The following is a 26681-nucleotide window of genomic DNA, read 5'->3' as shown; positions in this document are numbered from 1 at the left end:
AAGAATTTTAACCTGTAGCTGATGCTGAGCAATTCGGTCTACCACTTGTGTTCTTTGTTCTTCCAGTTGGGAAAGATACATGATCCTTTTATCTAAAGCATCCTCATAAGTTTGATCTTCAATTGCTTTAGATAACTGGAGAGCAGGGAGTTCCAAAGTGATGGGTATTTCTGCATTAATCCCATAAAGGAGCTGAAATGGAGACATACCAATAGCCCTCTTGGGTGTAATCCTGTCTGCCCATAAAGCATCAAAAAGAGCCTTATGCCAGGATCTTTGATTTTCCTCCACAAGCTTGCGAATAATAGTAATCAAATTCTTGTTACTAGATTCTGCTTGACCATTACCTTGAGGATAATAATCAGATGAATGAGTTAACAAAATATTATACTCAAAGCAAAATTGTGAAATTTCTGAGGAAGAGAAAGTAGCCGCATTATCAGTCACAATCTTGAAAGGAACACCAAACCTGGAAATAATATTCTCCTTGAGGAATCTGCATACTACCTCAGAAGTAGAGTTCTTTACTGGTATGGCTTCCACCCACTTGGTGAAATAATCAGTAGCTGTAAGGACATAGGAATGACCAGCATTTGAGGAGGGATTGATCACACCAATGAAATCAATGCCCCATTGCCGGAAAGGTTCTTCAACAATAACCGGCTTCAATGGTAATGCTGCAAGCTTTGGTTTTCCTACAAACTGCTGACAATGTACACATTTACGTACCCACCGAAAAGCATCTTGAAAGAGTGTGGGCCAATAATATTTTGCTCTCAAAATTTTATGAGCGGTCACTGGGGCAGAAAAATGTCCTCCACAAGCCTTGTCATGAAAAGATTCCAGCAATTTAGTTTGTTGCGCTTTGTCAACACATCGGAGGAAAGTACCGTCAATGGCTTTCTTGTACAAACCAGCATCCCATAATACGAAGTTTGCAGCTTTCAACTTGATACTTCTCTTTTCCTTGAATGTCAAATGTTGTGGACATTCGCCATAGGTCAAGAAAAATGCTATATTAGAGTACCATTCATCAGTAGTACTAACAAACAGCACTTTGGGAAGATCTTCTGAATCATTCAATTCTCGCTCCTCTGGAATACCTTCCGCCATCAACTGACAGAGTCCTCTTCCTCGAACGAGCTTTGTAGGCCTGATCTCCAAGTCATATTCTTGGATTCTAGCAATCCAATTTCCTCTTTTTGTACCAAATTCTTGTTGTGTTAATATAGATTTGACTGATGTATCAGGAACTAACACAATGGTATGAGAATTCAATATGTAAAAACGGAAGTTCTTAACTGCTTTTACCACCGCATAAGCATTCTTTTCAATGGAGGAATACTTGAGTTCATGAGACTTCAAAGGACAACTCATGAAAGCGATAGGAGATTCAATTCCTTCTGAATTTTTCTGCATTAAAATGGCCGACAAAGTATGCTCGGAAGCATAGCTATACATAATGAACTCCTTAGTGTAGTTGGGACAAACCAACACAGGCGCATGAGCAATTGCATCTTTGATTTCGTTGAATGCCGCTCTTCCTTCAGGATTCCAATGGAAAGAAGACTTTCCTTTCGTCATATCCACAATATGACGAGTTTTCTCTGCAAAGTCAGGGATGAACCTTCGCAGAAAATTAACCTTGCCAAAAAAAGAATGAACAGCAGTCTTGTTGGACGGCAAAGGGAGATTCTGAATAGATCTAACCCTTTCAGGATCAACCTTTATGCCCTCCTTAGAAACAATGTGACCAAGTAGTTTTCCTTCCGTCACCCCAAAAACTAACTTCTTGGGATTAAGAGAGATGCCATGCTTGCGACATCTTTCAAGTACATCTTGCAGATGAAAAAGATGATTCTCACGATCTTTAGAAAAAACAGTAAGATCATCAAGATATACCACAATATACCTCCCCATAATACCACGAAAAGCTAAATCCATAGCTCGCTGGAAAGTAGCTCCTGCATTGATCAAACCAAAAGGCATTCTACGGTACGCAAACGTACCCCATGGAGTGGTGAATGCAGTCTTGTATTGATCAAGTTCATTAACCTCAATCTGATTGTATCCCGAAAATCCATCGAGCATAGATAACATCTCGGAGCCTGTCACTGTTTGAAGGACTTGATCCATGATTGGCAATGGATAATTGTCTTTAAGTGATAGCTGATTAAGATTCCTAAAGTCCACACAGATACGTATTTCTCCATTCTTCTTACGCACCGGTACTATGTTTGCCAACCATGTTGAATGATGGATGGGAAAGATAATCCGAGCATCAAGCATCTTTTGAACTTCAGAAAGAATGGTACCTGAAATCTTTGGATTATATTGGCGTTGCTTTTGTCTGAAAGGCTCCGCACCAAGCTTGAGAGGAATGTCATGCTGCACTTCCTTGGGTTGGAAGGACTTTAGATCATCATATGAGTACGCCAAAACATCATGATATTGACGCAAAAGCTGAATAAACTGATTCCTCTCTTCTGAAGTGCAGTTATTGCCAATATTGACAAACTTTGGATCTCCGTCAGATCCAATATTGTATTTCTCATATCCCATAAGAGAATCCGTATTCTCTTGTTGTCGTCTCTTGATATAACGATCATGTTGATCGAAAAGTTTTTCAAGAGAAACCAATCCCTTAGGGATTTTATTTCCTTTCAGCTGAAGGATATTTTCATCTGATTCAGATGATGTATCAGGCACCGGATCTGAAGACGAAGAAGAAGGAGAATTACTTCCTTCAAAATACAAGTTGTTAAAACCATCCTCAGCTTGCAAGAAATTATTAATCTGCTTATCATCATTGAAGATCTGCCAATGATCCCAATTATCAGGCACACTAGGTCTGCAGATTATCTCAATGATGTATTTATCTTGACCAAAGTCAAGATGTGGAATTAATGAAGTAGCTGAGACAGCAAGAGAATCAGCTCTATCATTGTATTCACGAGGAACAACTGAGATATTGAAAGAATCAAACTCTTCGATATTCTCCCACAACAAATTGCGATAATGCTTGAGCCTGTCATTCTTGGTTTGATATATGTTTCTCACTTGACAAACAATTAATTCTGCATCGCCTTGGGCATGAAGGTTTCTGATTCCTCTTTTCAAAGCAACACTCATTCCCAACAAGAGCGACTCATATTCAGCCGTATTGTTGGTATTAGCAAATTGTAATTTGAAAGAGTAAGGGAAGATCTCTCCCTTGGGAGATATAAGAACTACACCAGCTCCGGATCCATTCGTAGCACAGCTGCCATCAAATTCAAGAGTCCATACATCATTTGAACTGTTATTTTCATTGGAATGATTAGAGCTGCCTTCCAGCATATGCGAAGGCATTCAGACACAGACATCAGAATGGAGTCCAAGTACCTATTATTTTGGGTAATTCAGTTGAGGTATGTCCTAATGTTTTAACCATGGATGACGCAGAGAAGGAGTTAGCCTTGTATTCTTTTTCATCTTTTGCTTGGAGAGAAAGCTTTGATCCACATGGACATTTAGAGGAGACAGTCGGCAGAAGATTTAGACATGAACACCAGATTGAAGATTTTATGATGAACCTCCTAGATGATCTTGAAGTGAAGCGAAAGATGCATTCTAGATTGCCTTTGGATTTCATCAGGAAATGCAGGATTTACAAAGTGGCCGACCAAGCTCAGGACAATGGCAGACATATCCAGTCTTCCTATGATAGAGAAAGCAAAACAATAAGGTTGGATTGGAATGAGCCTGAGGTCGTGGATTTAGATGCTTTGATGGCACCAGTCTTGTCTTGTACTCGCAGATGGGTAGACGTTCAGCATCAAAAGTTGAGAGAGCAAGGCATAGCTATGTCTTTTACTTTGGAAGAGAAATCAGCCGAAGGTGGAGCTAGTGTGAGTGAAGGCAATCTTAATCCTAGGAATTCAGGTGAAGGTAACCTTCGATGTGCCAGTGAAGGCAATCTCCATCCAAGAGGTTCGAAGAGAAAAGAAAGGTCAGAAAAGAAAGAGTCTTCCAAGAAAAAGCAAGGTGCCAACAAAGATCGAACACCAGGTACTTCTTCTAGACCAGAGAATAGAACAATTCAAGTGGAAGAGTCCATGGAGTCTATGGTACAAAATGACAGGCACGAGGAAGGACAGGCACAGCATGGTTCGTCAGATGGATCTCTCCAGGACTATGAGTTAGAAGAAGATAATGAAATGACATCTCCTCCCAGAGAAGAAGAAATGGTACATAAAGAGATTCAAGTTCAAGAGACACGATCGAATATCCCAGATTGGTTGAAGGAAAGATTGACTAAGGTGATCGTAGTAGAGGACGAAGACAACGCAATTGATTTAGAGAGCCTTGTTGGATGTTCACATGAAGTAACAGGGAAGAAGAAGGCTACAAAGATGTCCAAGATGATTCGAGATGAGACTGGATCCAGAAAACTGCAGATAGCTACACCGGCAGCAGACAAATATGAGGGTGAGATCCTAGAAGAGGATTATGATATTCAGACAATTGAGTTAGGACCATCCATTGCAGAGCAGACAATGGATGATGCCACCGACACATTTGAGGCATTGAAGGACAAGCTTAGAGAAGAAGTAGAAAAAAATAGAAAGCTTGAGAGAGAGAGAGGTGCATGGAGGACGTATTTCAGTCACATTAATGAACCTTTGGGACGTCAGGATCCAGTTAGATCACCAGTACAAGCATTGCCACTTCAATCAATCAACGAAGCAGAAAGATTCAGGAACCTGGTTCAACGTACATGTAGTTGGATGGATAGATCTCATACAGTGGCTATAGAGTTTGTTACAAGGATGATGAAGATCATTCATCAGGCCATCCAAGTTCTTGAGATAATCCACAAATTGATGATAACAGTAGCTGCATTTGCCCATACCAAGGACGTTATCATTCCTGTCTTGAAAGTTATAAGACATACATCGAGGAGAATTTTAGCACAGGAAAAGATCTTGGAAGGTGATTCTCACAGTTTGTTTCAGTGGTCAACCTTACTCCATATGAAGAATGTTTTCTTTGAAGACATCAGTGTTAGATGTGGCCAAGTTGAGGAGGTGATTAATCCGATCCAGAACAGAGTATTTGAGGTACTTCGTACCATTCTTGGCAGAAGGATCGAGGTCGAGACAGATGTGGATATGCAGGAATTTGAGGATAGAATCAAGATCATCTTTTGCAAGGACGCAGATGTTACAGATGAGCAGTATGATCAGATGTTTTCCACCATGCTCCTGATTGACAGAACGAAGGAACTTGAACCTTCATGGGATGCAACTCTTCTAGATGCATTCGATCAGGTCATCCACTTAGAAGAGAGTATGAAGAATCTTCCCGAGATTCCAATCACAGAAATCGAAGGAATCGTGACAAAATTCATTGCATATGCTAAGAAAGAGAATTGGAAAGGGAATAAGATTCTAGATGAAAGGTTGTTACAGATGACATGACATCTTATTTCTCATTGGTTGATACCTCCTAGGTTTTTGTGCCAAATTTAATATTTGGCTATGTATTTAATATTGTTCAGTAAAAAGGAGGTCATTTGTAACAAACCCTAATTAGGGTTTAGGTGTCATGATCTTGTCCGTTGATTTACTTTCAATCTGGACCTTTCATTGTAATCGAGGATGCTATTTATACCCCCATTTTTCATTTCATTGAATAATAGTGTAATAGAGGAATACAGTAATAGTCAATAGTTGATGTAAGAAAGATTAGAGTTAGAAGCAATTTTATTTTGTAGCAAGATTGAGTTTTGAAGAAAGAAATTCAAGCAATTGTTGTATATGATGACTTGGAAATCAATAAAATATTGAAGTTATGGTGTTTTGTTGCAAATTTCTTGAGTTATCTTCATGGTTGTTTGATCTACTTGAATCGTGCTCGATCAAAGTAGTTTGTTAATTTGAAAGACTAAGTGTGAGATTTGATATTTGGTAGGATTCGTAATCCAAACCACTAGCTTCTTGCTGATTGTAGGAACGCCTTGCGTGGTCGACTGGAGAATACATTGAGTCCTTTAATCTTCAATCATTATTGTATCTTGGATATGTACCTTCGTAGTAGTGTCCTTGATCTTTGATGTATTGAGTATCATTTTATTACCTTAGAAGATCGCACTAATTTCAATTGAGTTGTTATCTTATGGCAAAATTGAAGTTGGTTGAATCTTGCCAAGTCTCATCCATACTAAGTCATTCATAGGGTTAGGCTAGATTAGACCTCTTTTAAACCCTACTCCTTTTGCTATTTTTGAAAGTTTCTTTAGTTTAGAAAATTTTTGAACTTTTGGAATACGTAAGGCCCCTTGGAGGAAACAGCAAATCACATCATACCACTAAAAAGCTTGTCCACACGTAGAGACCCTACTAAAAGAACCTTGGAGTCTACCTAACTGATCCTTTATGCAGATCTTCAGCAGTTAGAGACTATTTTCTCAAGAGAGGATAAGATGCCTATTAGTATTTTATTCTGTGTATGATGGTGTATAAAATACAGGTCAACAGGTGGTTGAGAGAATCTCTCAAGTTAGTTAGGATCCTCCCACCTTTTTCTCAAGGCTCCTCTTCTATAAATACTAGAGGAGTCTATTGTAATTTTTATCTTTTGGGAAAGCAAGCAAAAACTCTGCCAAATTTACAGCAAGAAGTCTTTGAGCTTATGTATGTGAATTGAAGGTTTTGAAGAATAATAAAGAAAGATTACTCAAGTTTTGAGTCTTTGAGCTACAAGTTTGAGTTTCATTCTTTTTATTTATTCTATGTAAAGTGTTTTTAAAGGAGCTTAGTCCAATCTGATTTGAAGTCTTTGAGCTGCAAGTAGAGAAGATTAATTAAAATAGGAAATCTCTAGAAGGAGCAGCAAGTCTTTGAGCTTGCGTCTGTTCTTGAGAAAAAATTATTGTTTGATAAGAAATAGCAGCAAGTCTTTGAGCTTGCATTAGTTCTTGTCTTTGTGTTAAAAGAATAAATTATTCCAGTCTTTGTGCTGTCGTCTTTTATTCATTGTAAAATTTAGTATAGCAAAGGGTAGATAGGACTTCCAATAGTCAAGTCTTTGAGCTTGATATTGTTGTCCCGTCCCGAAGGAAGTGACGGAAGTCTTTGCATTTTCAGGAAACTTCATTTCCTTTCTCTCATTTTACTTAAAAGTGGTTATTACTGTTCATATTCAATCGCTATCCTTTTCTGTGAAGAGAAAAGGATATTGTCTTTCTTAAAGAAAGAAGAAAGACTGCTGTACCATCCTGTTTTTATTTCAGTTTTAGTTAGATAGGGGGAGCCTTCCCTTAATTAGGAGAGTTTTTACTCGTGTGCTGTGGTTGAAACCACAATTTTGTATATTTCCCCAAGTGTACAAAATTTTCAACCAACACTTTGGAAGAGTGATTTTGGTCTGGGACGTAAACCCCAAGTCTGAACTTGCTGGGACGTAGCCCTCAGCAAGAGTTGACAGTGGATTTATCCAGGATTGCACAAAGATTGTCAGAGGTAGAAGACACATCTTGTTGGCCTGAAGATTCAGCGTGCATATTGGGGGTTTCAACAGGGCGGCTGGTTTATTTCAGCTGGCACGTGATTTGCAGCAGCTTCCACGCCTCCTTTGCAACCACGCCTTGTTTGTATGTTGACTTGAAGAGTTGTATTCAGTTTATTTGGTCTTCCTTGTTCGTTGCCAGTAATATTCCTCCATCTAGCATCAATCCAGATTGAGAACAGCTCCAAATAAATGTATGGATTCTTGCTGAATACAAAACTAGGTTATTTGCCTGGTATGATTTGCAGTATTTTCAGATTGCTTAAGTGTTCTTACATATGAACATTGTTTACTGTTTTATTTCACAGTTGTTGCTATTTATCAGTTACTTTACTTATAACATCAAAACCCAAAAAGAAACAATCCCTTTCTGCAACTTCTGTCTATTCTATAAGATCACCAGAAAATTACAAAAATATAGTATGTTTAATTAAGAATTTACAGCAGCAACAGCAAAAGGATCCATTTGGGATCTTTCACATCTCATCCAACATGTTAGAAATTTTAACAAATTTTGCTTTTCTATCTGACTCACTTTTATATTGTTCTAGATCATGTTGTAAAGGCACTAATTTATCTTCTAACCATACATTCTTCATATCTAGACAGAAATTTCGAATGTATTACCTCTTCCTTTTTCTTACCTTCAATTTTAGCTTTTACCTTGGTAATCACCTGGTCTCCTTCTTCAAGTTCATTCTTTAGGGCTTCAACTTCTATCAATCCTAAAGCCTTGTGCTAAGAGTTCTTCTTCAATCTGTTGATTTCGTCAAGGGCACATAGGAGTTCTCCTTCAAGATCTATTTTACCTTCTTCGACATCATCTTCATCACTCTGTTCTGGTAAGTCAATTGCCATGAACAATACTTCACTATCAAATTCATTACTGTCCTCTGAGTTTGAACTTTCTTCATTTATACACATAATTTTCTTCTTTGAGAAGTTTCACTGTTTGTAGAAAGGTTTGCCTTTATTCTTCTTCTTGAAATCTTCCTCATTGTCTTGATTATCTTTGGTATAGGGACATTTAGCAGCAAAGTGTCCAACTTTCCCACAGTTGAAGCATTTGAGGGATAGTTTCCTTTTGTACTTTCTAAAACCCCTTTTAAGTTTCTTTATAAGTTTGCAAGATCTTCACCGTCATCCCTATTTGACTCTGAACTTTCTTCTTTTGTCTTCCTTGTTGCTTTGAATGAAATTTCTCTTTTGGTAGTTTCTTCATCAACAGTTCACATCTCATAAGCGGTTAGTATTCCATGTAAAACATCAATAGTAAGTGTTTTAAGATCCCTAGCTTCTTCTATAGCAGAAAACTTAGCATTATACCTTGAGGGTAATGACCTTAATACCTTTTGCACAACTACTTTGTCCTCCAATTTTTCTCCAAGACTTTTAATAGCATTCACTATCTTGTCCACTCTTAACAAATACTTTGCGATCTGTTCATCGTCTTCCATCTTTAAACTCTCAAATCGAATTTTGTAGGTTTGTAGCTTGGCCTATTTCACTTTGTCATCTCCTTCATGAATGCTCTTCAACTTGTCCCAAATTTCCTTGGCTATTTTACAATGCATAACTTTAACAAACTCAGTGTTAGACAAACCATATAAAATAGCATTTTTAGCTTTGGCATTGTTTTCATAATCCCTTTTCTCTGCAAGATCAGTTAAAGGAAGTTTAGGCATAGTATAACCATTTTCTACCTCCATCCAAACATCAAATCCTAAGGAAGAAATATAGCTTTCCATTCTAATGCTCCAGAATTCATAATTAGTGCCATCAAACAAAGGTGCCTTATTTGATGAAGAACCTTCTAGATTACCCATGTGTTCTATTGACAGGATCTTCTTAGACTGATTATGCGTTTTTAACAAGCACCGGCCCTGATACCAATTGTAGAACACAGGTTTACTTCTAATAGGGGGGGTGAATCGGTAGTAAACCAAACTTGATCTTGTTATCCAATTTATTATTATCAAATTTTATAAACTTAATTCTAAAATGAAGCACCAAACTAAAAACTGAAAAATACACCATACAAAGAAATCAATACAAAAGGTTACGTGGAAACCCAAGATGGGAAAAACACGGTGAAAAATGATGCTAGGATCTACTGTCCTAATCCAGCCTCAGAGTTAAAACTTCAATTACAATGTTTAAGGGCACCAACCCCAAGGAGTCACCAAACCCCTAAGACACCAACTCTTCTAACATCAACTTAACAGCCTAAGCACCAACCCAGTTCTCCTAAAGCACCAACTTTATGAGTATGATTACAAAATGTTACTGACTTCAACTTCAGTTATCACCACATTTACAACAGTAAAAACATAAGAATAAACTTGTACAATCAGATTGTCTGCACTGTTCAAATGAACTATGCAATGCTGCACATCTGAAACACAAAAACCTGCAAACTACAAACAACTTCTCAGCCTGAATACATTAATAGTGTATATTCAACTGTTGTTTCAGGGAACAACTAAATAAATTAGCTTTAACAAACTGAGATATATGTCTCTGAAGTTAAGACAAACCTGAATGTCAGATGCCACTGAAAATCTGCACAAGATGTTGTGAACACAAACAATTCAAACTGATAACCAGTGTATGTTTGAACACTGTCAAAAGAATCATTCACTGTGACATCAAGTCTGCAATCTTAGAAGCCACCCTTGTATTGTTGTTCTCTACACATATCTTTGCTATACAATCTGCTAACATCTCTTCTTCAGACAAGCATCATGTCTTTTGAGCTTCCAGAATAGTACGTATAATAATCTTCAGAATATCATTGTTTTCTCTAACTCATTTTTGATATGTTCCAGTATAGAGAATCAGAGATTATTGATCTATAATATTGCCCACACACACACCAATATGCACCATTTGAAGTTGTATAAATAACCTTTGCATATCAGTTTGGTTTGGTAACCAGTTATAACTGTCCATCATAACAATTGTAGTAGTTATAAATGATTCTAACTATAACAGGTAACCACAACATTTTGAGAGTTATTTTAAATTGAAACTTTCTCCCGTGAAAACAAAACTTTACACAGAGACCTGATACACGTGACTCTGTTAACCAGGGAATACGATGGCACCAACTCGTATCAAAGTCTATGATAAAATAAATGCAGATGAACTTCCAGCAACACCATGACTTAGTTATTAGATAAGTATGAGAGCTTTCCGTGGTCTTCACAGCATTTAAGAATTAAATACTGTATGATTATTTTGCCACCCATAATCCATATATCTCTGTCCTCTTTGTAGAATCAAATGCACACAGAGAAGGACTCTCATACTTCTACTAGCAGCAATCGTGATACAAATCATTCCATTGCAATTAATCTGGAGTTTCAGTGTCTTCAACTTTAAATACTGGAACTTGACATCAATGACAAGATTTTCAACACGAGATTGAAATCTTTGGAAGTATAATTTTGTTCAATGCCCACTGATGTTGTTTCAAATCCGTAGATAAAATAATGCTTCAATTAACATGCTATTATCATATGGATCCCTAGCAACTGTATGCGGGCTGGGTGAAATGAGTATTTTGTTTTCTGAGGTCTAAAGTGCTGAGTCAACTATTTTATTAGCTGTGTATTTTAACTTGTTTAAAAAATATAGTTAACAACCTAAATTGGCACTTTAAAGCCACTTTTTCATAGTGAAGAATAATAAATTACTTAAGAAAGAACTTTGGTAGCTAAAAACATTACAACAATAAATTTACCAACAAATGATGGGATATTTATATAGAGATGAATGTTACTTGAACTATTATCAATTCAATTAACTATTTCCAATGCTTAAAGACTTTCAGTTCAACTTTCATTCCTATTTCTCATCTTTTTGCTCCACCTTAATTAAAGAGGGAATACCAAATGAGCAGGATAGATTAGACATTAACCATTGAGAAGAATCTTTCTGGTGAGACAATAGGAGGATATTCTTGAACACGCTTTAATTGAAATGCTACAATTGCTGCATCCACCTAGAAAATCATTCCACAAAAGTCCAAAAAAATAAGAACAAGCAATATAATTTTATAAGTAATCTATTCAAACAAATAACTGCAGACTGTAACATCATATAATAAGAATAAAAAAAGATCTTACAAGTGCAGTTCCATGAGCATAACCATTATTTATTAGAGACTAATTTACCAAATAGCTCAGGAAAATATCCTAACCTTGCTACCCAAAATGGTTCACATTAGGTCTAAAAACAATTTTTATTTGAAAGCACCATGCTTGTATAAAATAATATTTGACAAATTATGCATGTACAAAATTTCACAGTTAACATCCAGAATTTACCATTTTGATTTGGACAATACTATACCTCTAAGAAACTTAATCTTCATGCTTACCTTTTTCAGTTTGTCATCACAATTGAGCATCAATATGTGCAGACACCTTTCAAGTTGTGCTTAACCCCATCTATTTGCAAAGTTGTTGTCATGGTCTCGTTTCTGACTAATGATTTTTCATAGGTTGAATAGAGATTGCAGCTGTTCTGAAATGAAATAATGACAAGGGAATTTGTTGCTAGCTGTTGTGCTCTGCCCCACATCCCCGTCTTTGACAGGAACCCCCCCTCACCCCCTTTTTCTCAATTTCCCTGCTGGCATGTGAGAGAGAGAGGCAAGATGTTTGGTGTGCCAAAGTAAGGATGGGGCTTGAGCATATGAAGGACTAAATAGGCAAAGATAAGGTCCAATTTTTGCTTGTTCAAACCCCCCTAGAGAGTCCTTAAATAAGCACCAAATTGACCAAAGCTCATGCCAATGCTTGAAGGAAGATCGGAGTTTTTACCTCCAAGAAGTTTGGCATTTTCAAAAACAAACACTTGATAATCCCCTTGTTTTTGCCGAAAAATATGACAAAGTTTTCACCGAAAATCTCCAAAGATGGGACAAATCTCGGTATTTGCAGGAACATTGACTTGAGAATGCCAAAAGAGTACCGAAATGCATGTTGTTCATTATAAACTTCTGTGTTTGCAGGTCAGAGGGTCTGAGGAAAAAGCCGAAGTGTAGGCCAGTGGTCATGTTTTTCTCCAAGGATCATGCGTTTACAATGAATGGGATAAGTCTTCCTCACCATGTGCCACCTAGTTTCAGGCTAGGGCATTAGGAGACCCAAGGGAAAAACAAGGCAAAAAACCTAGTTGCATACCACGCCTCAGGATGAACAAAGCAAAGTTCTCGACCTTTACCAAGCTAAGTCCAAATTTTTCAAAAGCTGGATAATTTCAATCTGCTTGCAAACCCGAACTAAAGCATGAACTTAGCACCTTGGTTGAGCAAAACTCGGCATTAGCAGAACCCTTAACTTGCCAAACCTGAGAAGAAGTCCAAAATTGAGCAAATTAGAAGAAACTTCGGTATTAGCAGACCTTTAAACTTGCTAACACCCTTGTTTTTACCAGAAATAACACCAAAGTTGGTGGAATTTGCACAAAACTCGGCATTTTCAGAGCCTTCAACCTGCAAATCCCCTTGCTTTTACTGAAAATATCATTAAAGTTTTTCAGGGGCATAAAGATTTTACTGTTTATTGGACTTTTGGCTTGAAAAGCCCGTGGAGAATGCTGATCTTCATGGTGAGTTTTGTGCATATCGGTCAAGTTTGGGTGTTTCTTTAGGGAGTGAAGGTAAACATTGTTTCCAATAATGGAAAATTACCAATTGCGCATTCAATATTAATAGCAAACAACAATTGAAATACAGTCAGCCAACCTTCACTTGCATAACCGGGCTGTAGTGGCTTAAGTATTGCTCAGAAACTCAATGGACAATATACAATATCAATTTATAAGGATTATAAGCTTCTAATTTTCCTTAATATTCGTTCACATACAGGTCTGCAGCCAAGACTAATAGCATGAAAGGAAACACGCAGAGAATATTACACTGATCAGCTTTGTATCATCTCAAAGTACTCCCTTAGTGAATGCCCAAAAACAAGAAGCTACAACTCCTATCAAAACCCACGTATCCAAGACAGGAACAAGACAGAACCAAGCCACCAACAATCTCAAAAAATAGGCCACAAAATCTGATATGAACAAGAAATGACCTTGTTTCTAATGATCTTGATGACCCCTCCTAAGATGAAGTTTAGGCCAATCAACCCTTCCAATCAGTCCAAGTTGTGAATGGAAGCATTGCAACCAATTTCTTGACGATGGGACACCACAAACAAAGCATAAGGAATTGTTTTACTTCAGCTTGGAGGATGATAGTAGAGTAGGGTGCTATAGATCTGATTGGTAATGCACCAAAGCATGGTTCTATGGATCCTAGGGCTACTGCTGTCGTAACCCTAACAAGCTTGACTATAGTGGATGTGAGCAAGGCCACAATTGGACGTCACTCTGATGCTATCGGTGTCCTTGTTAAGCTCCTTGTAGAGGGAGATGCTCATGCTCGAAAGAAGGCAACTACTGCATTGTATGGTCTTTGTTTCCATAATAAAAGAGCTGTTATGGAAGGTGCAGTGGGCCAGCTATTTGGGGCTGTTGTCAACTGTCTAGGTGTGTTGAATAAATCGGTTAAAAGGCCTTTTGGTATCCTTAGCAGGTTGACTACTGTGTCAAGAAGGTGGGAGTGGGCCCTTGTTTCCTATTACCCTTCATATACCTAGGTTAGAGCCCAAACTTCCTCATTAAGTGTTAGGATTCAACGATGACCTTTGTGATCCTACAAATGTTGTCTTCACTCCTAAAGTGTTCATCCCAAAATTAATACAACTCATCGCTTCCTCAAAGCTCAAAGACCTTCTTAGGCATGGTAGTGTTCAAATCCTTCAAGAAATGAATGAAGTATGAAATGATGATTGATCCTTGACCTATATGTTCATGCAGGATGGAGAACACGAAGGAGACCGTGTGGAGATGTTTGGGATTAAGCGCTACCATCCAGAACACCGATTGAGCCGGAGGATTCCCAAGACAAAGCTAGAGAGAGAATTTCATAGCCAGCATCCTGAAGACGCCTGCGAATGGAGCCCAAGAACAAAATGAAAGGATTTGGTAAGCAAGGGCCCTTACCATCACCAAGGCATGAGATTGAAGGTAGATGCTTGCACAAAATGCTACAAGAGTATGCAAAATAAAAAATGAACAGCTAGAAATAACAGAAAATTGATTTATTTGAAAAGCAATTGCTTTATTGTCAGATGACTACCTGTGAGCCTAATTTAATGTAATTCAAAAAGGGACACAAGTTAGTTATTTCCCAGCTACCAAATCTACCCTTTTGTGCCTCGGGCCCAATGAAACTTTGTCTTCTAGCAAGAATAATGGAAAACAGTTGCAGGTAGCTGAAAAGGTAGTTGGAGGCGGTTGAAGTAACTAACCAGAATGTTGTTAGAGCTTATAGAAGGCAGATCAGAGCCATTGGATGGGTTAAAACCTAGCCACTGATTCAAAATCTAAAATCTATAAAAGGCCAGCGCCTCTCTTATTCTAAGGGGTTAGAACAGTTAGATAGTTAGAATTTTTACAAGCTAGTAGGTTAGAGGTAGCTATAATTAGAAATAGAAGTATAATAGTGTAGGATTGCTAAACAGAAATTGTTGTAGTGGCAGTTGAAGCAAGTGAGTAAACATTGAAGCATGGTGTTTTGCCATTTTTTTTTTTCTTTTCACGTGGTTTCCTTTCATCAAATTAGCTAGTGTTCAGTGATTTAATGGTGAAGTGTGATGGTATTGGATCGATTTCAGGCTCATACCATTGGAGGCTTGTTAATTGTAGGTTTTTGTGCATGGTTAGTCTGAGCTTATTGTTGCCTGTAGTTCAACTGTGAATGTTTGTTTCAGATTGCACCAAAATTGGATATCTATATGAGTATTCATAGTCTAAAAATCCTTTTGTTTCCCTTGGAGCTTGCACTATTTTTGTGGAGTTGTGAGTATATCTCTGGCTAGCAAGAACTAGTTTATTTGAAATCTGTCTGCCCACAGCACCAACTTGTTGACGTGGCTAAAATCACAGAACTTCGACTCTCTCCAATCAATGCAGAATAGAATGTTAGGTATTCTATCCTCTCTTGAGATAAGGAAATCCCTAATGTTGTTTTTAATTAATCAATGGGGGACGACCTCAAGGTTTCGATTGTCGGGTCTTGACTACAGGATAGCTCAACAGTTGATGTGTTTTGCTGGAAACACAAAGGGGACTTACGGGTAGACAGAATTGGTTTCGCACAGGTTCCCTAAGATCTTACAGTTTGATTTCAGCTGATTTACCTTTAACATGATGCTTCTTTAGTTTGACTTGCAGGTTAAAAAAAAAAGGAAAAGGGGGATAAGGATAGAGAGTAATAAGAACAACTAGCTAACTTAACTAAGACAGCATATTGAGACGCATAGACGGAAATCTTAAAATAACTAGAAATTACTTTGCCAGCAAGAGCACAACTAGGTAAAAACCAGTGCAATCATCTAGGAACTTTAAATTTTCAAATTGTTGAATACAAATGCTGGATTTTCACACCCATTCATTCCAATTTAACAACCCAACTTAGCATAAAATTGGGCTCAGACTAACCATACAGAGGAAATAACAATCAGTTATTTCTTAATGGTATGAACCAAGAATTCTATCAAATATATATCTAAACAAGCTGTCTGAAAATTAAATACATTTGCAGAAATTTAAAAGGGGTGGAGAAGAGGACCATGCACTCACAGTAAAATGACACAACTTTAACATCCATTAAAATTTGTATAAATTTTACCAGAGCTTTTGCAACAACCTTTAACTTCCTACCTAAAATAAAGGAGAAACCAACTCCTTTATATAGAGTTTCAAAATGGATGAATGGCCAAGATTAAACTTAAACAAGTGGGCCAGATTCATCCCTTAAAACAAGGCTGCCCATACCCATAAATGGAAAGCAAAATATCAACACCAACCATAAAGCAACCAATAACTACCAACTACCAAACATAAAGATGCTCCAAAAAGTGCACTTGCACGGAGCTCAAAAAAATTATAATGACTTTGGTAGTTGGAAAGAAACTTTATGTTTGAAAAAGTGCACTTAAAATTTGAAAGAAACAGATATTTTCAAGAAAGCACTTTTTCCTTCCCCGTGGTGGACTTTTTCTCCACAAATTCATCATCTTCATGCAAGTAACCTTTCCAAATGTCTCGGTGTGCCGCACGTTCTTCCCGAACAAGCTCTTGAAATTTTATACAAATGGGAAACAATTCCTAATTAGGGGGAAAAGGAGGATTGCGTATTTTGAACTTCATGCCTTCAAGATTAGAGTCGACTATCCCTAGCCGCTCGCGCCAATCCGATTGTTGATCTTCGAAGCGCAATATGTCTGTATGCAGCTCGCTGATGCACTCTATGTCCTCCACAGAGTATGCAGTTTTATCGGGCTTCAACCCGACATTCCATCGTGATACTACATCAGCATCCTCCATGGTATCCGTCCAGCCAATGACCGATGCCTTATGGATATTTTCACCGCCATTTTCGATATGGGATAGGTCCATCTCACATTCCTCCTAAATCCTCTTAACGGTGTTTGTCATGTCCATCTTCATCCTAACAATCCAATACCACTCCTTCAAAGTATTGACATTATAGGGATCTAGGATAGAATGGAGTGCCGGAATTCGAGTGTGAGTCCAGAAAAGAGCCCTCATGAGTGGTTGAGCTAAGGCAACCACCTCCTGAATTTTGGCATACTCCCTTTGCACCTCCAGCATATTTATCCGTGCCACCTGTATTTCGATTGTTACTTCAAATAGATCATTAATAAACTTCTTTCCTTTTATTTTAATCCCCCGGATCCATTCCCTGACAGCCTTGGCAGTGTCACGCACTCCTTCAAATTCAGTTGTAGTCTTTTGTGCTAGTGTCAATGGGGGAACATGGGATTCAGCGGCATGCTGCAGCAGTTTCAATAGGTGATCTATGTACCCCTCAGCTTGCTCGGCACGATCCCGGTACATATCTCTCTCAACGGTCATTTTGTCGAGTTGTCTGAGCATATTCTGCATGGAATCTCTGAATTCTTCCCTCTCCTGCTCTTTGGTGGCTTGCCCTATTGGGATGGTCGTGACGTTGTAATCAGTCAATGCAATCTGATCTGCTGGTTTGTCTGCAGGTGGGGTAGCAATATGAATCGTGCGGTTCCTTTGCTCGTCTTGGGTAATCCTGGAGTAAGTCTTCGGCTTTTTCTTGCCCTTGGATTTTATTTGTCCTATTCGAGAGAAGATATCCTCCAGCTTAATTGCTAGTTTGACAGCCGCTTTCCGCTGTGCACGAGCTATTAACCAATCATGAGGGATGGTCTATCCAGATGTAATTGCCAGATTCTCACTCTGTTCTTTGGAGGCCTCAGTTGACCCACTGCCTAAATGTAACTGATCGGGCATAGGAGGAATGGGAGCAGTATCTAATCCTTTACTCATGGCTGAGTTCTCCCCCACTTCACTAAGCAATTGTTGGGTATCCTCTTGTAATGGCTTCTCTTCAGTTTTGTCGGGTTCTTGAGTCTCATCCCCTTTTTATTCTCCCTCAACCGCGGTGCCATCTTTGTTGCCGCTATTCGGCTGCAACTCATGCCTGCTCTCTTGCGTGAGCTCATGTTTACCAATCCCTTGATCAGGTGCAATCTCTCCCTCCTCAACCTAATTTCCACGTTCATCCAAGCCAATGATCCTCACCTCTGCCTCTTGCTCATTTTGTGTTTGAGGATTATTTGCCTCGAATGCAACAGGGTCATTTTGCGAAGGTGGAGTGGGTATGTAATCAAGTTCAACCACATCATCCTCTGAACTGGGGTCCCTGGATGACGAAGTAACCTTTGGCCTCCAGATTGGGATCTTTTCTCTTCTTGTTATTTTCAATGTTTGAGTCCCTCTATTGGCCCTTGCTTTCTTTCTCCTTTTTTTAGGTTTCTCAACCTCTTCCTTTGGCGTGCTTGAGGTTCCTTCGTCCTCTGAAGACTGGGAATCGAGACTACCCATCAAATTGTATGTGAATTGGGTTCCTTCATTGGTCAGCCTCTCAATATGTTGGGATAACCAGTTATCTGTGTACCTTCTTGGACCTTCCATGATTGCTTCAAAATCTGTGATTGGGTCCTAAGTCCAATCAATGGCTGGCGGGAGGTCCTTGACAGCTTCAAATTCCCAGACTTGCAAGCAATTTCTATAGTCCTTCACTTGATCTGGGACCTGGCGATACTCATAAAGCCGCATTTGTTGAACACTAAACCTAGAATATTCCCGCCAACGGACCTCAAAGTCATCAGAACAATTACTCCAAAAGTCCTCAATCGATGCCTTGGCCCTATAATGCTTCTCGTAGGCCCTCTTTGCCAATTTATCATGATCAAAGCAGATGCCAATTCAGCAAATGACTCTTCAACTTGCACCGAATTTTTGAAGTGTGCATCAAGAGTACCCAAAATCATGGGGAAGGTGAACCTCTACTGCTTTTTGTCCCTAAATAAGCTACCTGTTGGGTGTGCCTGCCTTGCTACCTCCATGAGGACTACTCTGTCTGATGGATAGCGCGGAAGCCGAAATGGTGTTCCCTCAAAGCCTGCTATTCTGATGTAGGTGAACCTGGGGAACTGGATGATTCATACATCATATTTCCAGATCAGGGTGGTAGCCTGTTTTGACAGCCTTATATGAAATCCTCCTTGCATTAATCTAACCTGGCACATTGTAAAAGCATCATTAACACGCTCATACTGACCAATTGCGTATGCGATGTTATTCTTTTCTCTTTGGGCAATGTCATAGTAATGCAACTGAGGGTAGCAGTCGTATACCTTCACCTGATTCGACATGTTCCCAATCTCACCTTTCTTAATTACTCCCGTCAGCGACTGGTGTCGAGCAAACATGTAGACCAAGTAGGAAGCCACGGCAAAGTACTTTTTTTCCTCAAGCTCAACCAGTTGTGTATGAATATTGTCGCTGATGATCTGAGCCCAGTCGAACTTAGACTTCCCAACGAAGACTTGCTCGGTGAAGCAGAACATCCATTCCTCAAAGAGATTGGACTGAGGAAGTCCCATGACCCGGTTGAGCAAGGTAACCATATCACCATACTCATTGTGAAAATCGCTTTTGGGGGTCCTTTTACTGATTCTAGTGCTTGGGGGTCTTCTCTCCTTGAACCATTCTTCATTTATCAATGTTTTGCACTTAGCAGGATTCATGTCATAAGCAATCTGAGCTTCATCGATAGTTGTGGCAATGGGATCATCGGGAAACGAGATATCAAATGCTTCCCCAAGGGCTTCAGGTGTGAAGTCAGCTAGTTCTATCCCCTTCAATACCACTAATCTAGTTTTTGGCTGATAATGCTTAGCAACCTCAACCACTAATTCATAATTTTGCACAACTGGAGGGAAATCAGCTGCCTGAGCAATACCACTCTCCATCATCCGTCTGGACTTACCATAGGCATTCGGAGAGTACACTTTGTTCCTGAAATCCCGAATATCAATATGGCCTAGGTTCGTGTCTCCTATGTTTTCCCATACACTCTGGACCTTCGACTCCCTAACTCCTCCTTGGTATTGGTACTTCATTTTTTCGACCTTGCGGGGAATGTCAGCTTTAAAAATCCGGGATGTTCCAGTTGCGCCAAGTGCCTTTGAGGACTCAGTCGCCGATTTAGGCATCTATCCTGCGCAACCGGACACGGATTATGAGACGAGATTAAGGTAACAAAAACCGGTTAGCAAAACCAGAAGACGGCGTTAGCGTTAAGACTGACGATCAACGAGGTCATCGAAATTTGAAAATATTGCTAAAATACTACACTTCAACAATTTAAATCTGATCGTCTGGAAGCTAAATGCAATTTGAAGCTGAAAGTCAAGTTGGTTTGGTTAACTACTATTCTTGGAGCGGATTTCGAAATGTTACTTCTGATTGTTAATGGCAGAAAGTTACGAACGTACTGGCTTGCGACTCAATGTTTGAATGTTTTGATAATTGCTGATTGTTTCGAGAATGCACTTGGAAAAGAGTGTTTGAATGTTTTGATAATTTAGACTTGAATTTTCCAAAATTTCTCTGTCCGAAATTTCAGTCTAAAGGCCGATTTCGCCAGTTGGTTGTTGTTGCATGTCATGCTGATATTTTCTTAAATTATAACCTTCAAAGTTTTCACTCTTTCATTTACATTCTAACCCTAGGCTAACCATCATTACCATTTTGCACAAACAAAACCGACTTGGGGAGACTATTGACTTACCTGGCAATATTGAAAAGCTTATCTCGGATGTCGTTGGAAGCCAAAAGTCGGCTATGATCCTCTAATTTTCAAAGTTTTCCTCCTAGTACGCACCACGCTTTAGCAACTTCGGGCTTCTTTTGCAGGAAACAGTGATCTTTTCAGCAGACGTTTTGACCTCTGTAAATTCAGCTCTCTGGAAGGAAATGCGAGTATTTTACCTTTTGTCAAACCGGTAAAGTGTCGAACTTCTTTACATGCCCCCCTTGCTTGGCGAATTTCAGGATTTTTACTGAAAGTGCACAATCTTCATTCAACTTATCTCTCTCTTTGCACGATTCTTGGTTTTATTTTCGGCTTATTGGCAAATAACACGACTTTCTCCCTGAATGAGCTTCGCGATTTTCGGTTTTATGGCCCGAATTTTGAACTTTGGCTTACTAGACCAATTCGCGAGGGTTTTGAAAACCTGAAGTTTTTCGAGTAAATGGGTGTTTTCACGCGATTTTTGGCCTTTGACCCGAAACTTTGCGACTTAGATCCCTTTTATGTTTTCTCACGACTTCAGCATCTAATGCGATTTTCACTCATTTTTGGGTTGAATGCCTATTTTGCGTGATTTAAAGTTAACACCTCTTCTACCCTTTTCAGCTTAGTAGAAGCAAATGCGAATTCAAGTTGATTTTCAGGTTAGATTATGTTTTTGCAAACTTAAACTCTTACCTCTTTTCGGCCAATGGAGACTTAATGTGCAATTACCTTATGTTTTGCTTTTTTGGCCTAGTTCACACCTTTGCGAGATTTAACTTAATGTCTTTTTCGGCCTCCTTTTCCTTTCTGTGCACTTTATTTCAATAGCTTGGTTTTCGGCCCAAAGGCCTCTTTTACAAACTATGACGTGATTTACCTCTTTCACGTTTCAGTCTAAAGGTCAATTTTACGCGATTTAACATTCTATTAACTTGTGCTTTTTCGGGCCAAAGGGTATTTTTGACCAATGAACCAATATTGCGAATTTGTTTTGAAATTTTCTTCTTCATGCCCGTTTTAGAGCTCTATCTAGCATTTTGGGCTAGTAAGCCAAATTTGTGATCCCTTTTACCTTTCCGGCTTCTAAACCGACTTTGCAAGTCTTTTGTTATTTCGGCTTAGAAGGGAGTTTTGTGAACTTTTCTCACTTTTTGGCCTTATAGGCTGATTTTACCAGCTTTGTCTTATGTTTTAGTCCTTTAAGTCGAATTTGAAAAACGTCATGCTTGATCAACCTATTCTGAAAAATCCCTGATGGATCTCTTTTACCAATCTGCTGTAATTTTTATTTATTTAAATTGATTTTTCCTACTTATTAATATTTTCTTTCAGAAATAGACAGAAGTTGTAGAAGGGTTGAATTCTTTTTGTATTTTGATGATTTTTCAACAAGTAAATAATGAAGTACAAGTACATGAACAAAGTACTGAAAATGAAGTTCATATACAGCCAAAACAAATTCGATTCAAGGCAGATTTCTGAATATAAAATCAAATATTTGACCAGATGAAGATTTCCAATAATTTCAGGAAGATTACAATCAGGAATAATTCCAACCTGGATGCTGAAAGAGTAACATAACTAGGAATGAAGTTGTGGCAAGATTCCAGCCCTCCAAGTGCTGCATGTGGGAAGGAAAGTGGCTGCCAGGTACAGCCGTACGGCTGCCAAGTACACCCAACTGGTTAGAAACCCCAAACCCCAAGCTGAACTCTGTCAGAATTGCTGAACCTCCAGAAAGAATGCCGTACAATCTCCAAGATGCTAATAGCTGCAAACAAATCCAAACCACTGTATTGGGGGCTACGTCCCAAACAGGCAAGGCATTGGGGTTGGCGTCCCAGATGCTGAAAAGCTCTTCCAGAGCCAAATCTCAAATCCAAGATGTAAAATGTGTAAAAGATAATAAGAATTAGGTCTCAACTTCCTTATAACACCTTCCCACTAAGCTCAAACCCTAAAAGTGACTCAATGGGGCGTTTAGGGTTAAAATGTTATATTTCTCATTTTAAGTTGTCAAGTGCATAGAAAATGACCTTTTTTCAAATATAAAGAAATCCGTTCACCGAAAGGATCTGAGTCAAAAGAGAAATATTTAGAAAAGTCCAAGACCTTTCCAACGAGCTATCACACCAAGGGATACGCATCCAAATGAGGCCAAAAACCCCTTATCACGCCAAAATGGCTATAAACATAGCCTTATTTAAATAATTAAACGCTAACTTAAGAAATATTTAAATATATTAAAAATATATCCTAAATAGCTGTAGAAGGCTCAAATGACTCCAAAAACCTGAAACGGAATTTGCCACCTGTCTGTGACTGAAGTCGGAAATCATGGATCAACTGGCAGTCTCATCCCTAAAATCTAGGGATGCTCCTAGAAACTAGGAAACACACCCAAATCTCCTGAAACTGAAACCATCTAAAAGGTCATGAATAACCTCACGACTGGCAACTGTCACGACCTCCTAAAATTTAGGGATACCCCCTAAAATCTAGGAACTGCTCCAAACTGGCTCCAAACTGCCTGTAAAGCCAAAATCCAATCACTATATGCACTGAATGAGTCCCAATCAACCTCTGCTAGCCTACGAGACTCCAATGATAGGCCAACTCCTCCGTCTCCGATGTCCACTCTAGAAAGGGGACATGACAAGCCTCCCCTCTCGGAGTTGCTTGCCCACAAGCAACTGAAACACCAATCCTCCACCATCCCAAATAAGATGTAAACAAATCATTGCATGTAACTACTGCTCATCTCTGATATAAACAACATGCAATGCCCCGGTTTGGAATGGCTCCTCAAAATGCTGAAGCACCTGTGCTGTCAAATCAACACTGTCTGGGTCCCAGAGCGAAGCATAGCTCCCGCTGAATACCTCAAGTGAGCAATGGAAAACTATATCATCTCCATAGATCAAATATCCATAAATGCCAAGACCACTAGTGTGTCTGTGATCACCAACATGCATAACATCCGTCATAATATCCAATGAATGCCAATCCATGGAAGACCCTCTGTGATCTGACCCCATCTGACACAAGTGACACACAACTACCACACACTGCTGCTGATGTGCCGGAAGATCTAATGCCAACTCACTAGACAATATATAATACTGACTAAAATCATCACTGTCCAAGCTGGCATCTAAAAATATGTAATCACCAACTAGCAATGAAACAATCACCCTGTCTAGAGAATCAGGTGAAATTGCCACATCAACTGGCTCAAAGTACTCACTAGGAGTAACATCACATAACTCATCCACGCCAGCTATCTGATGACAATCAACCTGTGGATCAACTGTCGTCCCACTCTGCTCAATAAACTGAGATGGATAGTGGGTAAACTCCAGCTCCATCCTCGTGATATTCCGAACATACCGTCCAAGTGTCAACAACCATTGTACACCCACGACTACATCTATACATCTGAAGTGAAGCAACCCATGTAGGATCCACGAAAGGAAGGTACTACACATGTCTATACCATGATCCCACACAAACCACCTGTAGGACATAAACTGCTCCTGCTGCTCTCCTCTGATATAAGTGCCATATAATCTTAATATCTGGAGCAACATACTATAATCCCTATAAGACGCTGTATCAAATGAATCAACACCTGGATCCCAAATAAAACTAAATCAACATCCATCTGTCATGAAGAGACAATGATAGTAAGAGGCATCCTCGATACCGTGTCTCTCTATAGCCACTGTGAAACCATAAATACCACCAATCTTCAATGTTGAAATGGACCCATCAATAAGACAATTTCCAACCAGCAAAGTGTGATGGAAACCTCTCCAAAACCTTTGATCAGCGGCTGCAACTTGCCCAATTTCTCCACAAGTTAGTATGTCTTCATTGGAGGATGCCAAATAAATATATTGTTTAGCCATGCACCAAATATAGTCTCTTACATGCTGATCTTCATAGCCCACTATCACATCTAAGAAAACTGAGTCACCAATTAATAAGTACATCGCTGCCCTATCATATGAAAGAGGTGACAAGTCCACAAATGAATAGTAGATGTTTTTGTTCTGCAACATGGATAAACCTTCAGTGGCTGGTCCACTATGAATGCCACCTAACAACTCATAAACTTCACACCTAGTCTTCCCAACTTGAATGTTCTCAATGCAAGGTTTCAAATTTGACTCATTAGATGAAGGAAAATTGCTGATCAAACTCAGAAAATCAAACTGATTTCTATTTCCATTCAATATATCTTCGCTGTCCTTTTCTTCCCTTGGAAGAAATAAAGATCTAATGGATGATTCTCTTTGTATCCTTGCGTCATCTAACCGATTGTGACGCTCTTTGACTCTTTGGAGGTGGTGTCTTGCTTGGGCAGCAAGCGTTTTTGCTTGGGCAGCTCTATGTAACCAATCTTCGTTCAACTTTTGGCAATGTTTTATATCAGCTGCCCCAAAGTACACAAAATCAGACTTATGGTGAGTTGTATTATTTGCATCAGCATAACCCATGCTTGTACCATAAGCACCCGCAAATGTAGAATGCAAATCTCTATTCTCTTCATGACCAAAGGCTGTCATATCTTGAGGAAGATAAGTTACGTCACTGATGTTATGGACTTCAGAATTATGATCATACTGTGGTGACAAATCTTTGGATTCACTACACACCATTAAATTTCGACTTTCCTCATGGTCTTCCCAATTGAGAAGAGGAAGTAGTGTGACAAATGAATCCAAACTTACGCTGTCCATTTCAACCTCATGTTCTTCATCAATTGTTGATTCAAAATCAGTCTTTGGGCAATCTGAAAACTCATCAAACCTCTCATGAATGTCTTGTGTATTGCTTGAAGTTACAAACTCTTCCTTCACATCTTCCACCAAAAATGATGGGACAGCGTTGTAACCAACCAAAGAGGCACCAATTGGATCTACATGTCTCTCAAAATCTTCAAATAGTTTCCTACCAATCTCACTGGTAAACATCATATCTGCTCCTCTTCCTTTGCTTCCCTTGCTCTCAATTGACTCTTGTTTTGTTCTTGGTTGATGACGTGGACTTGAAAACATCAAGTCATCTTCAACTGGTACACCCATGAATTGTGTGAAGGAAAGGTGGTCACGTATCTTTTTAGGAAGAGAGCAATACTTATCATAGTTGTTCATAACTATATCATTGAATGTCTTGGCAGGAGACCTTCTCCTTGTACTTGTTGAAGGAGTTGTACCCTTAGACTGTCTGGAACTCCTTGAAGGTGTTTGTTCAAATTCTTTTCCTGCTTGTTTATTTCTAAACAACCCTGTCATGATGTCCAATTTGATTTTCAACCAAACTAAACTCAAATCTGAATTAGAACTCTTGATATTCACCCAACAGGCTGGCAAGATCAAAGCTCTAATACCACTGAAAGATCCCTGATGGATCTCTTTTACCAATCTGCTGTAATTTTTATTTATTTAAATTGATTTTTCCTGCTTATTAATATTTTCTTTCAGAAATAGACAAAAGTTGCAGAAGGGTTGAATTCTTTTTGTATTTTGATGATTTTTCAACAAGTAAATAATGAAGTACAAGTACATGAACAAAGTACTGAAAATGAAGTTCATATATAGCCAAAACAAATTCGATTCAAGGCAGATTTCTGAATATAAAATCAAATATTTGACCAGATGAAGATTTCCAATAATTTCAGGAAGATTACAATCAGGAATAATTCCAACCTGGATGCTGAAAGAGTAACATAACTAGGAATGAAGTTGTGGCAAGATTCCAGCCCTCCAAGTGCTGCACGTGGGAAGGAAAGTGGCTGCCAGGTACAGCCGTACGGCTGCCAAGTACACCCAACTGGTTAGAAACCCCAAAC

General features: G+C 38.9%; 1 protein-coding gene across 4 annotated transcripts in view; it reads right to left on the bottom strand.

The window, feature by feature from the left end:
* LOC131065055 (ribosomal RNA small subunit methyltransferase, chloroplastic) overlaps nucleotides 1-26681 on the bottom strand; it is a 253187-nt gene that overhangs the window by 53313 nt on the left and 173193 nt on the right. For all 4 annotated transcript variants that reach the window (XM_057999441.1, XM_057999443.2, XM_057999442.2 and 1 more), the window contains one exon: nucleotides 11474-11557. In XM_057999441.1, the coding sequence (XP_057855424.1) occupies nucleotides 11474-11557 (84 nt within the window). The remainder of the gene's footprint in view (nucleotides 1-11473; nucleotides 11558-26681) is intronic.

Source organism: Cryptomeria japonica, chromosome 11 (assembly GCF_030272615.1).
Source record: "Cryptomeria japonica chromosome 11, Sugi_1.0, whole genome shotgun sequence".
Lineage (NCBI taxonomy): Eukaryota > Viridiplantae > Streptophyta > Pinopsida > Cupressales > Cupressaceae > Cryptomeria > Cryptomeria japonica.
Note: the sequence above shows the minus strand (reverse complement) of the source record. Positions and strands in the feature narration are given on the sequence as shown.